Source organism: Plectropomus leopardus, chromosome 6, assembly GCF_008729295.1.
Source record: "Plectropomus leopardus isolate mb chromosome 6, YSFRI_Pleo_2.0, whole genome shotgun sequence".
Classification (NCBI taxonomy): Eukaryota; Metazoa; Chordata; class Actinopteri; order Perciformes; family Serranidae; genus Plectropomus; species Plectropomus leopardus.
This window is the reverse complement of record NC_056468.1, coordinates 21582444-21595683: the sequence shown is the minus strand read 5'-3', so window position 1 is coordinate 21595683 and position 13240 is coordinate 21582444. Positions and strand designations below refer to the sequence as shown.

The 13240-nt window shown below is 37.4% G+C and overlaps 1 protein-coding gene across 1 annotated transcript; it reads right to left on the bottom strand.

The window, feature by feature from the left end:
* Positions 1–653: 653 nt before the first annotated feature.
* Positions 654–7862, bottom strand: LOC121944882 (coiled-coil domain-containing protein 112). The gene is made up of 14 exons (XM_042488825.1): positions 7818–7862; positions 7171–7283; positions 5721–5842; positions 5444–5533; positions 5112–5187; positions 4353–4479; positions 3921–4037; positions 3559–3696; positions 2331–2437; positions 2009–2135; positions 1636–1803; positions 1304–1402; positions 1047–1165; positions 654–937 (listed from the first exon to the last, which is right to left on the bottom strand). The coding sequence occupies exons 1-14, from the start codon at positions 7860–7862 to the stop codon at positions 907–909; spliced, it is 1479 nt and encodes a 492-aa protein (XP_042344759.1). The 3' UTR covers positions 654–906.
* Between the last annotated feature and the right edge of the window lie 5378 nt (positions 7863–13240).

The window sequence follows — 13240 nt, the reverse complement described above, 5'->3', positions numbered from 1 at the left end:
CTTTTACGATAAAGATTTTTCCATACAAAAAAATGGTTTACAAAATATACTTTGTTATAAATTAAATTTCCAAACAGTTTATACAAGTAAAACTGCAATGATTAGTTCATTGAACAATTGACATGAAATCAATTGTTGGCTATAAGCAGATGAGTGCATGAAAATGTGTGGATATTTTTGATAAACACATCATTTTTAATAATTTTAAATTTTAGTCTTTTTTTTGTCTTTGTTCTTATATAAATTACATTTTTTCTTTTTTTTCCCTGTTTGTGATTAATTTAAAGTACATTTATAAGTACATTTTCCTGAATAATCTTACTTACTTATACTCAACTAAAAGTATAGGATCTGAATACACTGTTTTTTGGTTATTATTTTTGTGAAATTTTCAAAATTAAAAAAAAATTACAAAAAAGCAGTAAATATCCAATTACAATGAATTACAATGACTGTTACCAGTTCACCGTTTTAACAAAGCAAAAACAGACCACTAACAGTTGTAAAATTTATGCAAAACTGTAAAGACAAGCTTTTAATAACAGCAATAGCATTTTTAGAAAAATCTAAGTTAATTTATTTCATTCAAATTGTACAAAATCTCAAACAACAGTATACAAAGATTCACAGAAAGGCACAGTCTGGTGCTGAGGTCCAACTGCATAAATTTTAATTTAATCACATTTCTATCAAAATAAATGCAAAAAGCTTCCACACATTTAAATCTGTCAGAGGCCTTTTCAAGGCATAAACAGCATGCCTTAAAGAAGGTTTCTGACTGAAAGCTTGCTTTGTTATAAAGAATTTTGCACAGATTTGGGTGTGCTGATGCTTTTTTCATTAATTTTGATAGTTTTAAAACGCAATGCATTTCAAGACTGTTCGGCTGACTTCAATTGCAACTCATCACAGGCCTTGTCTCCAAGTGGGAACAGCTCTGCAAGAAAATGACAGAAGATTTCAGTGATTCAGAAAGCAATCGCCCATTGTTACTTACAGCATTCCTTAATAGTAACCTGACTATAGAAAAGTTTCGGCAATCAGACCTGTGAAACATCTGTGACACTGGCCCTCCTCCTGAAGGTCCAATGTGTTTCATTCGCTCCTCCCATCCCTTAGTTGGACGAGTAAGTCTGGAGGGGTCTCTGCTGATGTGACCGTCCACCTGAATGAGGAACAAACATCACCCTTTCTCTAAATACACAACCATGTTTATTTAAGATTTTAAAGATTTTCAAGCATTGTGATTATATATATTTTTTGTTAATCATTCTGAGAGATCTGTTCACTGTACAAACTTTACCTTCTCCTTCAACTTAGCAGTGATTCTCTTCTGTCTTTCTTCTTCCTCCTTTTCTCTCAGTTGTTTCTCCTGAAGCTTTGCCTCCACCTTCTGAATATCCTGCAGACAGAAAGAATCAAGCTTTGCACCTTACACAGCATAGTGACTTCTCTTCCTTACATTAGCCTTTGTATTTATTCCAACATTTGAAAAACTAGTAAAACCTCACATCCCTTGAATACATTACAACATCACACAGCAAAAACAGCGCTCCAGTGAGAGGACCTCGCCCTTAAAAGTGGTAACAGCAGGAAAAACAACTGTTTTTTCTCTGTGATTCTCAGACTTTGTACCCTTTCATTAAAGCGTTTGATGCCCTTTGCTGCCTCCCTTCTCCTTTCCTCCATCTCCCTCTGTTCCTCCTGTCTCCTCCTTCTCCTCTGCTCCTCATCCTCCTCTCTCTTTAGTCGCAGCTGCTCCTCAATGGTCAGCTTCACTTCCAGCTGGCGGCGGCGCTCTTCCTGATAATCAGAAATCATTTTGATAAAGATAAATATCTCTTGAAGGCAGCACCATGCACCTGATGACATCAATATATGATTGTGTATTGATTTTATCAGTAAATCCAGAAATGCAGTTAAGTATATACCAACACAGAAGCACCACGTTTGATGATAAATAACCACAAATACAGGAAGATGACTTTTCACACAAATGTAAAATCACCTTTGCCCGTTTCCTCTTTTGTATCTCCTCCGCCAGCCTCTGCTCCTCTTCCTGCTCCTCGTTCCTCCTCTTCTCTTCCCTCCACTCCTCCAGTCGACGCGCCGCCTCTCTCCTCTCCTCCTCAGTCCTTAAACAGAAAAGGATAGGAGACACTAAAACAAACGTAACACAAAGGTGACAATAACAAAGACGAGCAAATAAATCCCCCAAATTCATTTTTATTTACGGGGACCAATCAAACATTTACAGTGTTCATTAGATTATTTCAGTGTCTGCTCTGCCTCGTCTTCCTGTTTATTATTCTGCTCTACTTCTGACTCACCTGTGTTGGTGGGACTGGCTCTTGGCCTCAGCCTCCTCCGCCTCCTCCTGACTCTGTATTCTGGTCTGGCGTTCCTGATGTTTGCTTGCTTTCCACCGCTGAATAGCCTGGGTATGTTATGAAGATGAGTAATAAAAAATAGCAACTGCAAAAATATTTAGAAGTCAGAATCAGAACTACCAAACAGCTGTTTCTGAGCTCCTGGCTATGTCGTGTTTTTACAGAATAAAGGCAGTTACTGGAATATGAGTGTACAAGCACTGTAGGCGTACTGCTGGAAATCAATTTATAGCAGAGGTTGAATAACATTGCACATATGACCTGCTGGAGTGTACAATTACATTTTGAATATGTTAAAATGATATCTAAAATAATATTATTTACATTTTTTAATTTGTCTGACAGCATAAACTGCATCATCTAGATTCAAGAAGACTTAGCATTGTGGGGGACATAGGTGTAGATTTATTGTAGGGGGCATTTCCAAAATAAATTTATGCAGAAACGGCCCCAATTGGTACATAAAAAATTACCTGAATACAAGAAATTAATTGTTTGAAAGTAGGGGTCAACCGATATTGGTTTTTCAGGGCCGATACTGATACCAATAATTCGTAGTCAATGGGACTGATAACCGATATTTGGAAACGAAATGCATTTACAATAAAAATGAAAATATTTCTGTCCATATTTAGAATTTAGAAGATAATAAACTCCAACACAAAACTTTGTTTAAATGTCTGTTCAATCAAAACTGAAGCTCTCAACATCATATACAGCAAGTTTCCAGCAACTTCTTTTTTTTATAAAGTCAAGTGAAAATTTAAATAAAAAATGAATAAATAAAAACATCTCCTTGAGGTTTTACAAAGTAAAAGTTCCTCCCATGCAAACACATTCTTTGCACTTTTTAATTAATTTATTTGATCAGCGATCAGTAAAATCAAACTCAGACACAGATAATTGGCAAAATGCCAAATCTGCCATCAGCCCCAAAAATCGGCCAGGCTGATCATTTTTGGATCAGATCCTGACTTAATATGTGTCCACTTCTCAGAAGTGACATAGAAAGCTACGCTCTTGGTGAGAGATGTTACTTTTTCGTTATCCACATCTTCACATGCCAGTTCTTGTGACGCTCACAGCTCGAGGAGGACTGCTGTGTTAACCATGTAACTACTCAAATGAGGTTTGCTTTTTTTCGAACTTGTTTAAATTTTGTCTTCACCTCTCTCTTTCTGTCCTGTAGGTGAATCAGCTCCTGATGCCAGTCTTCATGTTGCTCAATCTCCTCCAGTGTTTTACCCGGCAGGTACACTTTGGCTTCTTTCCTGTAAGCTGGTCGCCCACTGTGCTTTGTCCAGACCTGCAAATCAAACAGATTACTGTAAGTCAGACTGGGATCTTGCAGCGATCGACCTTTGACCTGGCATCTGCTAAAGGTGCCTGAAGCAAAGCATCAACTGCTGTTGGTTTAAGGAGTGGTGTTCAGTGACTGTGTGCAATGATCTGCATGTGGAAGGTGGCAGAAGAGACAGCATTTTTCATGAAGACAAGTTATAAAGAGGTACGACAACACTAATGTCTTACTTTAAGGAAGGCTTGGTGGTCATACTGGTCCCAGCCACCACAAGGACCTCCTGTCTTCAGCAGGAAAGCCTCCAGTGCTCTGACCTCTGCAGGAACGTCACTGTCCGGGGATTTGGTCTTAAAGAAAAAAATGAATGCAGAATTTAGGACACATTTCAGAAAAAAGGACAATGACAATGTGCTTAATAGTTTTGTCGACTACTAGCACAATGCAAAACATAGAAACACTTTATCATGATTTCAAAAGTATTTTTTCTGATCAAGAACTAAAGTAAGATAATAAATAATAAAAAAGTAATATTTTATTTATTACTCACTAATTCTAAGATTCAATATTCAAACACAGACTTGGTTCTCCATCCTTTTTTTATTACATAAGAACAGGATATCAGAGAGAAAATACAGAGCGGGCGAATACGAGGAGCAGCAGACCTTGATGGTGGGGGTTTTGGGTAGTTTGGGGTCTGATTTGACAGCAAGGCTCCAGTTTTCAATCTTCTTGTCATATGCAGTGATCTCCTGTCTGCACGTCCTCTCCTCCTTCAACAGTTCCTCAAAGCTGAGAGGAGCAGAGAAACACAACCGATGACTATTCATGATATTTCCATTCTAGTACATGCATTTGTTCCCACAACAAACACTGATCAAGAGCTGTTACTTAACTGCCTACTTGGGTTTACATTACCTTGTAATATTTTTAACTTTTAGTTTGTCTGATAACACTGTGCTAGGGCATTTTAATATATCTGTATGTATATAAATTTGATTTATTGGATTAAAGATGTATTGGATTGAATTATATTACATGTTGTGTGTTTCTAATATTTGGAATATTGTGTTCTCCATGTATATAATTAACTGAACATTTTAAGTTAAAGGTAGTATTTGTTAAAGGGTTATTGGGGGTTTATTTATTCATTTTTTGCCCGAGTCTGCATTATCTATATTTCTTTTAATTTTCTTTGTTCTTTTAATCAACCTGATAAAGATCTGACGACTGAAACATTGTTTACACAATAATACAATTTTGGGACTAATAAGACAGTGTGCGGGAATTCTCATCATTGTCTCATCAGTGGACAATTTCTTCTTAAACACCTTTCCACAAGTTTTCTGAAGGTGAGCATGAGCCTCCACATTCATGGTTACTGAGTTAAAACGGGTCTGTAGTTGTTCAATGTATCCTGTTACCTTGAACGCTGTTCCTCCTTTAGGGTGTTAATATAAAATTCCACCTCTGACATTATTTCCTTCAGTCTTTCAATCACTGAAAACCAAAGTAGAAATGCAGAAATATTATTGACAATCTGATTTTCATTGTAGGCGGTTATGACACTACAATCACATTGCTTTTTAATGAGTAGTGCACTACTTTACAATATCATCTGTTATACTGATGTAATAGACTGGCACAAATAATTACATGAATGTCTCACAAGATGGCCGAATGTATGATAAAACAATATAATTTTATGATTATTTTAAAGATTCTGTGAAGACGCACTTTCAGGTATAAAACTTACACTCAGGTGTTGGCTTCACATCTGTTAGTTCTCTCTGAAATTTCCTCACACCATTATGAATCTTCACCAGCTGCTTTTGAAGATTCATCTCTGGAGGAGAAAAAAAGTTAAAACTTGTTAAAACTTTATTGATTTTTGAATTGATTTACTGCTTTGACTATTTCAGAGCATTTTTTATAACCTACTGCTAAAAATGCTGTCTAAAAGGCCCTGTCGACTACCACATTAAAACATCTGGGGGGAAATTTAGGATACTGTAATGCAGAGAAAGACCCACTTTCAGCATTTCTTTCTCCTACCAGGACGTTCTCATACTCTTCCAGTTCTCCAGGCAAATCTGTCCAGCCATTCTTTCTGCACTGAACACTCAGCGTCCTCTCTTTCTCCAACTTTTCAATCCTATGAAGAAAGACGTAAATTAACTCACTGATCAGTGAAGACTAACGATATTAAAGTTTAAACTCTTCACAAAGTTCAAGATGTGTTACAGCAGTTCAGTGATTGGCTTTATTAACGCAGCACAAATGAGGAATGTGCCTTACTTTTCTGTTTGAAAGTAAACGTATAAAATGGGTTTAGCTTAGTGGTGAATCAGCAGCACAGAATCAGTCCCTGTAATTGTCAAACTTGTATGAGAGTATTACTTTATTCCCCATCCAAAAGATATGTGTGAAGTTATTGGGGATAAAAAAATACACATGGAAAAACCAAAACAAACACCCTTCAATGTTATGTAATCCAATACATTATACATTGGTAAATACCATCTTTTGGTTTGGTAAGACTGTAAGAGGTGTACTTTCTTTTGAGGTAGTGTTGGATTTAATTTATTATAGGCCATCTTTGTCATTTATTAGAATCAGAAATATTTTTTGATCCCCCAGATGGAAACTGAGATTCATTACAGACTGATGTATAGAAATATGTATAATACGCAAAGTAAAGTAAGAAACACAGAAATATGCACAGTGTGCTACGTCACACTGTATGAAACTAGTTTAAGTTTCAGACATAAAAATATGTAGTATGCTATAATGTACAGCACAATATATAGATCAATAGATATAAGAATAACAAAATGTACAATGTGTGATAGGGATAAACAGATTATGGGCCTGGCCGATTATTGGGACAGATAATTGGCATTTTGCAGATTATCTGCATCTGCGTTTTTTAATGATCACCAATAATATTAATTACAAAGTGCAAAGAAAGTGTCAGCATAGGAGGAACTTTTATTTTGGAAAATCTCAGAGAGCTACTTTTACTTATTCATTTTTTATTCCATTTTTCACTTGTCTTTAGGAAAAAGGTTGCCGGCAACTTGCTGTATATGATGTCGGAAGTCTGAGTTTTGATTAAACATTTACTAAAGGCATTTAATCAAAGTTTTTTGTTGGAGTTTGTGATATTCTAAATTCTAAAAATTGACAGAAAGATTCTCCTTTTTATTGTAAATGCAGCAGTTCCAAATATTGGTTGTTGGTTTCATTAACCACTAGTAATTGGTATCGGTATTATCCCTGAAAAACCAATATCGGTCGACCCTCAATGTGTGCATCATATGTTAAATATACATTCAAGAGTGGTCTGGGTAAGAATAATTTAGGATAGTTAAGAGTATTGTACAGTTGAATAATAGCACAGATTAAAAGATAACACAAATGAAATCCAGCCACTGTATCTCTACAATGAAAGTTGTGTGTAGGAAGAACAGTTTCACTTACTGCCTCCTGATTTTCTCGGCTTCCCTGAGAAACTGTGCCGTTTTCTGCCTGTCACTGCTGACAGGAGGTGATCTGCAGAGCTGCTGGGCGCTGCTGGAGTCCCCCTCTCCCTGCTCAAATATATTTTGTAAAAGCAAAACACAACCACTGATCATACTGCAACATATAGCAACTATAGGTGTAAATTTAATCCATCAAGCTTCCTCAAGCTGTCCGATAATGGAACACTACGTCTTGCATCAATCTAGCACAACAGCACTATGGGTAACCAAGTAACACACGAGGCATCCATTTTCAGACAAAGGCTAGTCGCAGCGATATATTTTCTCACAAATTACTGGTCAAACATTAAAAAACTATAACACTAATTAATGACGAGTGTAGTTCGGATTACAGTGTAACCGTGACGAGCAGGTGAAGCAAAAACAAATCAGTTACATTAACGTTAGCAAGCGGTCTTTCTCTCCTGTAATTTAGCTAGGGTTAGCTAGCATAAGTTAACCGCCGCTAGCTCGTCAATAGTCCAACGATACGCCATATCTCCAGTTTCCCTAAAAATGTTAAACACTTGAGACACTTAGATGCTGTCGACTAACTGATAGATGTATATGTGAGAAGTACTGTAGTAAAAGCTCTGTAATAGCTACCGAGCAGTGTTTAGCAGCGCACCGTCCGGTTGCTAGGGCGGCCATGTTTGAGTGAATCTGTAAACAAAATAAACTTTATTTAAATCAAAGGTGCTCATGTAGTTATTGATCCATACCAGTAGAGGGCGCTGCGTATCATTAATCGATTGTATGGCTATGATGGCAAACAAACCCTCATGAGATAAACAGTTTGAATGGGTCTTAAAATGATACAATCAGCCTATAAAATACCCAGCATGTGTAACTGTTTGATGTAAACTCTTAAACTCAAATTAAAATACTAAAACTATGTAGGACATGATCTTACTCTTCTTAATGGTGTCCTGATAAGCAGACTGACTTGCCATTTGAAGATGTAAAGGTAATTCAGGAGTCATGCACCAGGCTGATAAATGGCAGCTGCAGCATGGATGGATTACTGAACGGGGCACAGTCCATGGGGCCCAAAGTGTCCGCCTGTAAGAAGGACTACAAAGAAATTAATGATAATAATGCAAAGCAATTACGTCAGTGGTAGTTTAAGGTTAAAGTGCAAAACAGCAACTGCAAAGAAACTCAAAATGACCACTTATACACCTAATACTGCTACAAAGAGACACCAAACAACCACAGATAGAAACAAAATGACTGCAAAAGATGCAAAACAACAAGATAAAGATGCTAAACAACTATAAAAAGTGTGTGTCTTTCTCCTACTGTATGTAGGAGAGGTGGGGTTTTCTGCATATCTGTGCCCAGGGGCCCACTGTCTCAAAATCCAAACTTAAGTGGCAGCTATGATCAGATTAAAAAGAACACCTTGACTTCATTTCGACTTTTTTAGTGATAGCCAGGGCAAGTAGTTTTTGTAAAACTTTGCTTGAGATCGACATTTAATGTACTTTCTGTGGCCCTGAGGTACCCTCTGGAAACATCTGACCGTAGTCTACCCCGCTACAACTCGATGGTTAAAGTTACCTACGCATCTCAGTCTCTCACATAACTGCCCGTGTTGTCAACTGAGGCCTTGGTTTATTTCTGTAACAGCCTTTTTTATGATGGCCAACAGCTATAATTAATATGAGCGCTGGCCAAGTGGCAGTCATAGAGACAAGAGGAGGGAGAAAGAGAGAGTGGGAGGGAGTATAATTAGAAACCTGAATCCATTATTGAGTGCAGATATTGGGAATGGTCTCTCCCATGGGTGCAGAGGCAGAGTTGTCATCGCAACACAAATAGCAACTGCTCTCCTTAATGAAGAGTGTTACAATTTCCTGTCTTCATCCTCAGCAGAGGGACTCGCTTAATTTGATAAATGAGACAATCAGATGAATCTTCAAATGGTTGGCACAACAACTCAAACAAAACATGCTGGTACAGAGCAGGGGGGTTTCCAAACGGGGTATATTTGGGTATGAAAATATAAATGTCAGAGTGATAAAGTTTAGGTCAGCTCTTAAAATTAAGTCTTTCTTTCATTTTATTTAGAGAGGGAAATACTCTTGATATGACTTCTTGATATCATCTTGTCAGAAAAAGTTTCAGATAGTTACAAATTAAAGATTATGCAGCTGCCACAACAAGGACTTTGTTCACGCCTGCACAACCATGTGAGCTACTGGGCACCCCAACACAAAAAAAAGAAAAAAAAAACTCAGCTCACGGTCCGCCTGCTCCGCTTTTTCCTGACCTTTCGACTGCACTTTTATAGCCTTCCTTAGCAGATGGAGTTTGTTTTAGCTGTAGTGGAGAGTTGGTAGCAACAGGTGGTTGTAAGTTGGAAAGGTATCCATGCGTTGGAACTTATAGAACTGCATACTTTTACTTTTTCTAAAACTTTTACTTAACCCTCTGATTTCTTTCACAAACATGGGAAAAACTGCAATGAGCAACTTGGTAAGAAATCTTCCACAAACAGCAAGAAATTATTAGATATAGAAAATATTTTTTGAAAAAGCTATAGAAAAATGTCTAAGGATAAAAGAAAAAAAGCTAGGCAAAACTAGATTTATGATTATCATAGATATATATCTAAAATAATGTTGCAAATTTATAATAATACCATATAATATAATATATTTTTTATGCACCTTTTCTAGGCCATTTCTTTGTTGTTTTCCTTTTTTTTATTTTGTGTGTGCGTGCGTGTTTATATATTTCTTGGGTTTTTTTTTGTTGTTTTTTAAAAATAATTTTCTGATAATTTTCTGGTAACTTTTTGCAAATTTCCTGCAAGTTTTTTTTTTTTTTTTTTTACAAATGAAAACTATTATACACTTTTTCTGCCAGTAATTTAAGATGTCATATAAATGTTGTAGACATATACCATAAAATGGAGATACTTCAGATACTTGAGTGAATGTACTGGTTTCTTTCCTCCACTGCACATGACTACAATTTAGGTCACATGATAACCACTGAGTGAACTCTCAGTGATGGTCTAAGGATACAGTGAAAAGCTCTGGAAATAACTGAAGAGTGTCCCTTGAGTTCAAAATTATTTAAAATTATTTGATTTTGTCAAACTAAAAACTAAATTAGCCACAACCACTTATCCTTTTAAGGGTCTTTTAGAGTAGAGATTTAGAGTCACCAATTAACCTGACCTGCATGTCTCTGGACTGTGTGAGGAACCCGGAAAAAACTCATACTAACACGAGGAGAATATGCAAACTCAGAAGGCTGCAGTACGTTTCTGACCTTCTGCAGCATTATGAATGATCCAGACCTCCCTGGTCGTCTGGGACAGGTCTGCTTTGTGTCCCCAGAGTCAAAACTAAACATAAAGTAGCAGTGTTCAGTTTTTATGCCCCACAACATTCTCTCCTATTCTGTTTTAGCTTGTTTTTACTTTCTATTTTCTTGCTCTGTAATTGCGGGTTTTAATCATTTTTAAATCTTTTATAAAGTGTTTGTTTTGCACTTTGTCACAATGGTATTAAAGGTTTATGTAGAGCACTTTGAATTGCATTGACTCTGAAATGAGTGATATAAAAATAATTGCCTTGCTTTCACAACTGTCGCAAAACTTATATTTTTCATTTTCATTATGAAGCTTAATTTGAAACAATGCATCCTTAACCGAAGGAGTCAAATGTAGGATGGCCAATAAGGACAAGAGGGACAAAGAAAGACAGACAGACAGACAGACAGACAGACAGTCAGACATGACCTTTGACCTTTTCTTAGGAGCTCATAAGCTGTTTGGGAATGTTATGAGACATGATCTTTGTAAACTGAGAGGTCAGTTTTGCATTCATGCACGGTGAAACTCTGAGCTGCCCTGGTGCTGCTTCTTTGAATTAGACAAGCTTATTTATGACATCTGCCACTGTGTTTATTTGTGTGAGAGTGTGTTTGTGTGTGTGTGTGTGTGTGTGTGTGTGTGTGTTTTCCAATGGGAGATCCGTAGCTGCATCAGTACTCTTACACCCCAGGTGAGTGTGTTTACATGTGTAAACCTGTCCTGCTGGCTGTCAGCTTGTTAGTGAATGGGAGTGTTGTCAGTCAACATACCGACTTTAATAAAGGTTAACTATGTGGACACATACACATAAACAACATGCACAGACAAATATGCATACCTGCACACACACACACACACACACACACACACACACACACACACACACACACACACACACACACAGAGTCACAACACACACATACGCACACACAGTTACGACACATGCACAATTTGTTCTGACACCTGACTAGTGCTGTAATTTTATATGGTGTTAAAAAGCAACACAATCTGGTTATGTCCTGCACATGTTGGGCATGTTAGACTCAGACAGGCAACTGCACATGCATTCATATGTGTGTGTGTGTGTGTGTGTGTGTGTGTGTGTGTGTGTGTACATATCAGTAAATCACTTGAGCAGTGTGCTGTAAGAAGCTTGGGAAGGCAGTGGGGAAAGTGATCACTCTAATTGCTTTTCCTGCTGTGCTTCAGACTCGTACACCTTCTCTCTGTTTCTCTCTGTGACGTCAACACATCAGCATTTCTCAAAATGTAATACGCACCTTTTGGCCGGATTGAATACGTCTCCTATTACTCATACTTTGATGTAATATGTGTGTATTTGAGTGCCTTACATGTCAACCTCAACATTTCCTGTGTGTCTGGCAGTTAGCACACTGCAGTCCTATATCTGACATTTTTGAGTTTTTACAATGTTACTTTTCAAAGAACGTTTTAGGGGCAGGGATAAAACTCTGAACCAGAGCACAGGTGCCTAACATGTAAGGCGTTGGTACGACTTCTCGGGGTGAGAGGAGATATCTGAGGGGACACAAGACAATTTTATAGAGCAGTATAAGAATACAAACAAAAAAAACCCAGCAAATGCACAAACAAACAACAACAAAAATCTACATCTAAATTATAAGAAGCTTCAGAGGGTTAATAACTGAGAGCGTGTCACACCTCCAGTGTGCATGACGTTGACGAATGACGTTAATCAGGTTGATTTGATCAAAACACATTCTGCTTATCTTGGAAGACCTCATGAATCTGCCACCACCTGGACGCTCAGCAGCTCTCTTCTGACTGTCATTTCACTTATATCACCAGCCACTAAAGTGATGCTCTTATCCAGAGAGCCTCTTACATATTCACTGTGATATGACAAAAGTCCTTCCCTCACCCACACACTCCACATGGTGATGTACAGCGGAGGCCATTCACTGCTGCCCTCATATGACCTGCTGACAGAGAGTTATGCTCTTACTTTACTGCTTTAAATGTGGCGAGGGAAATCTCACATTATATAATTACAGGAGGTTCAAAGATGCTGTGCATAGATGCACCAAAGTATCTATTTAGTAGATGTGCTGAAGCTTTCAATCACATCACATTATCCTCATCAGTGTTGGATGTCACAGAAGCACTTTAAAGACCGTTTCTAAGCCAACGCGGACAAGAAATCATTCATAAAAAAACTGAAATTTGAACACCCACAATTCCCTGACAACTGGTCCAACTCCATCTGCTCGTCATGTGGCTCCAGAGCATCTGTCAAATGAACCATGTGATGAATTTTTGATTTTTTATAAGTGTAGAAGTTTTCTTCTGTCTTTCATTATGTATATTTTAAAATGAAATGAAATTTAGATAAAAGTCTATATTTTACTCAACAACCATACTGTATACTATACATTTTTGGCTGAGCTGTTTTATCATACAAGTATTATATTATGAAAAGCATAGGCCTATGTGCATTTTTTCTTAACTGTGATGTAACTCTTTATCATAGCTTGGCTATATCTAATTTAATAAAACGCAGACAATAATGAAGTCATTGTAAGTGGGTCACCCCTCCTGTCGGAGACATGCGTCTGCTCCAGCTCTGACTGAAGGGAGACTCCCCTCAGAGCATCATGGGATACACACAATCAGAGCTTAGACTTATAAATATAGCACGTTGACTGAGCGTTGAATA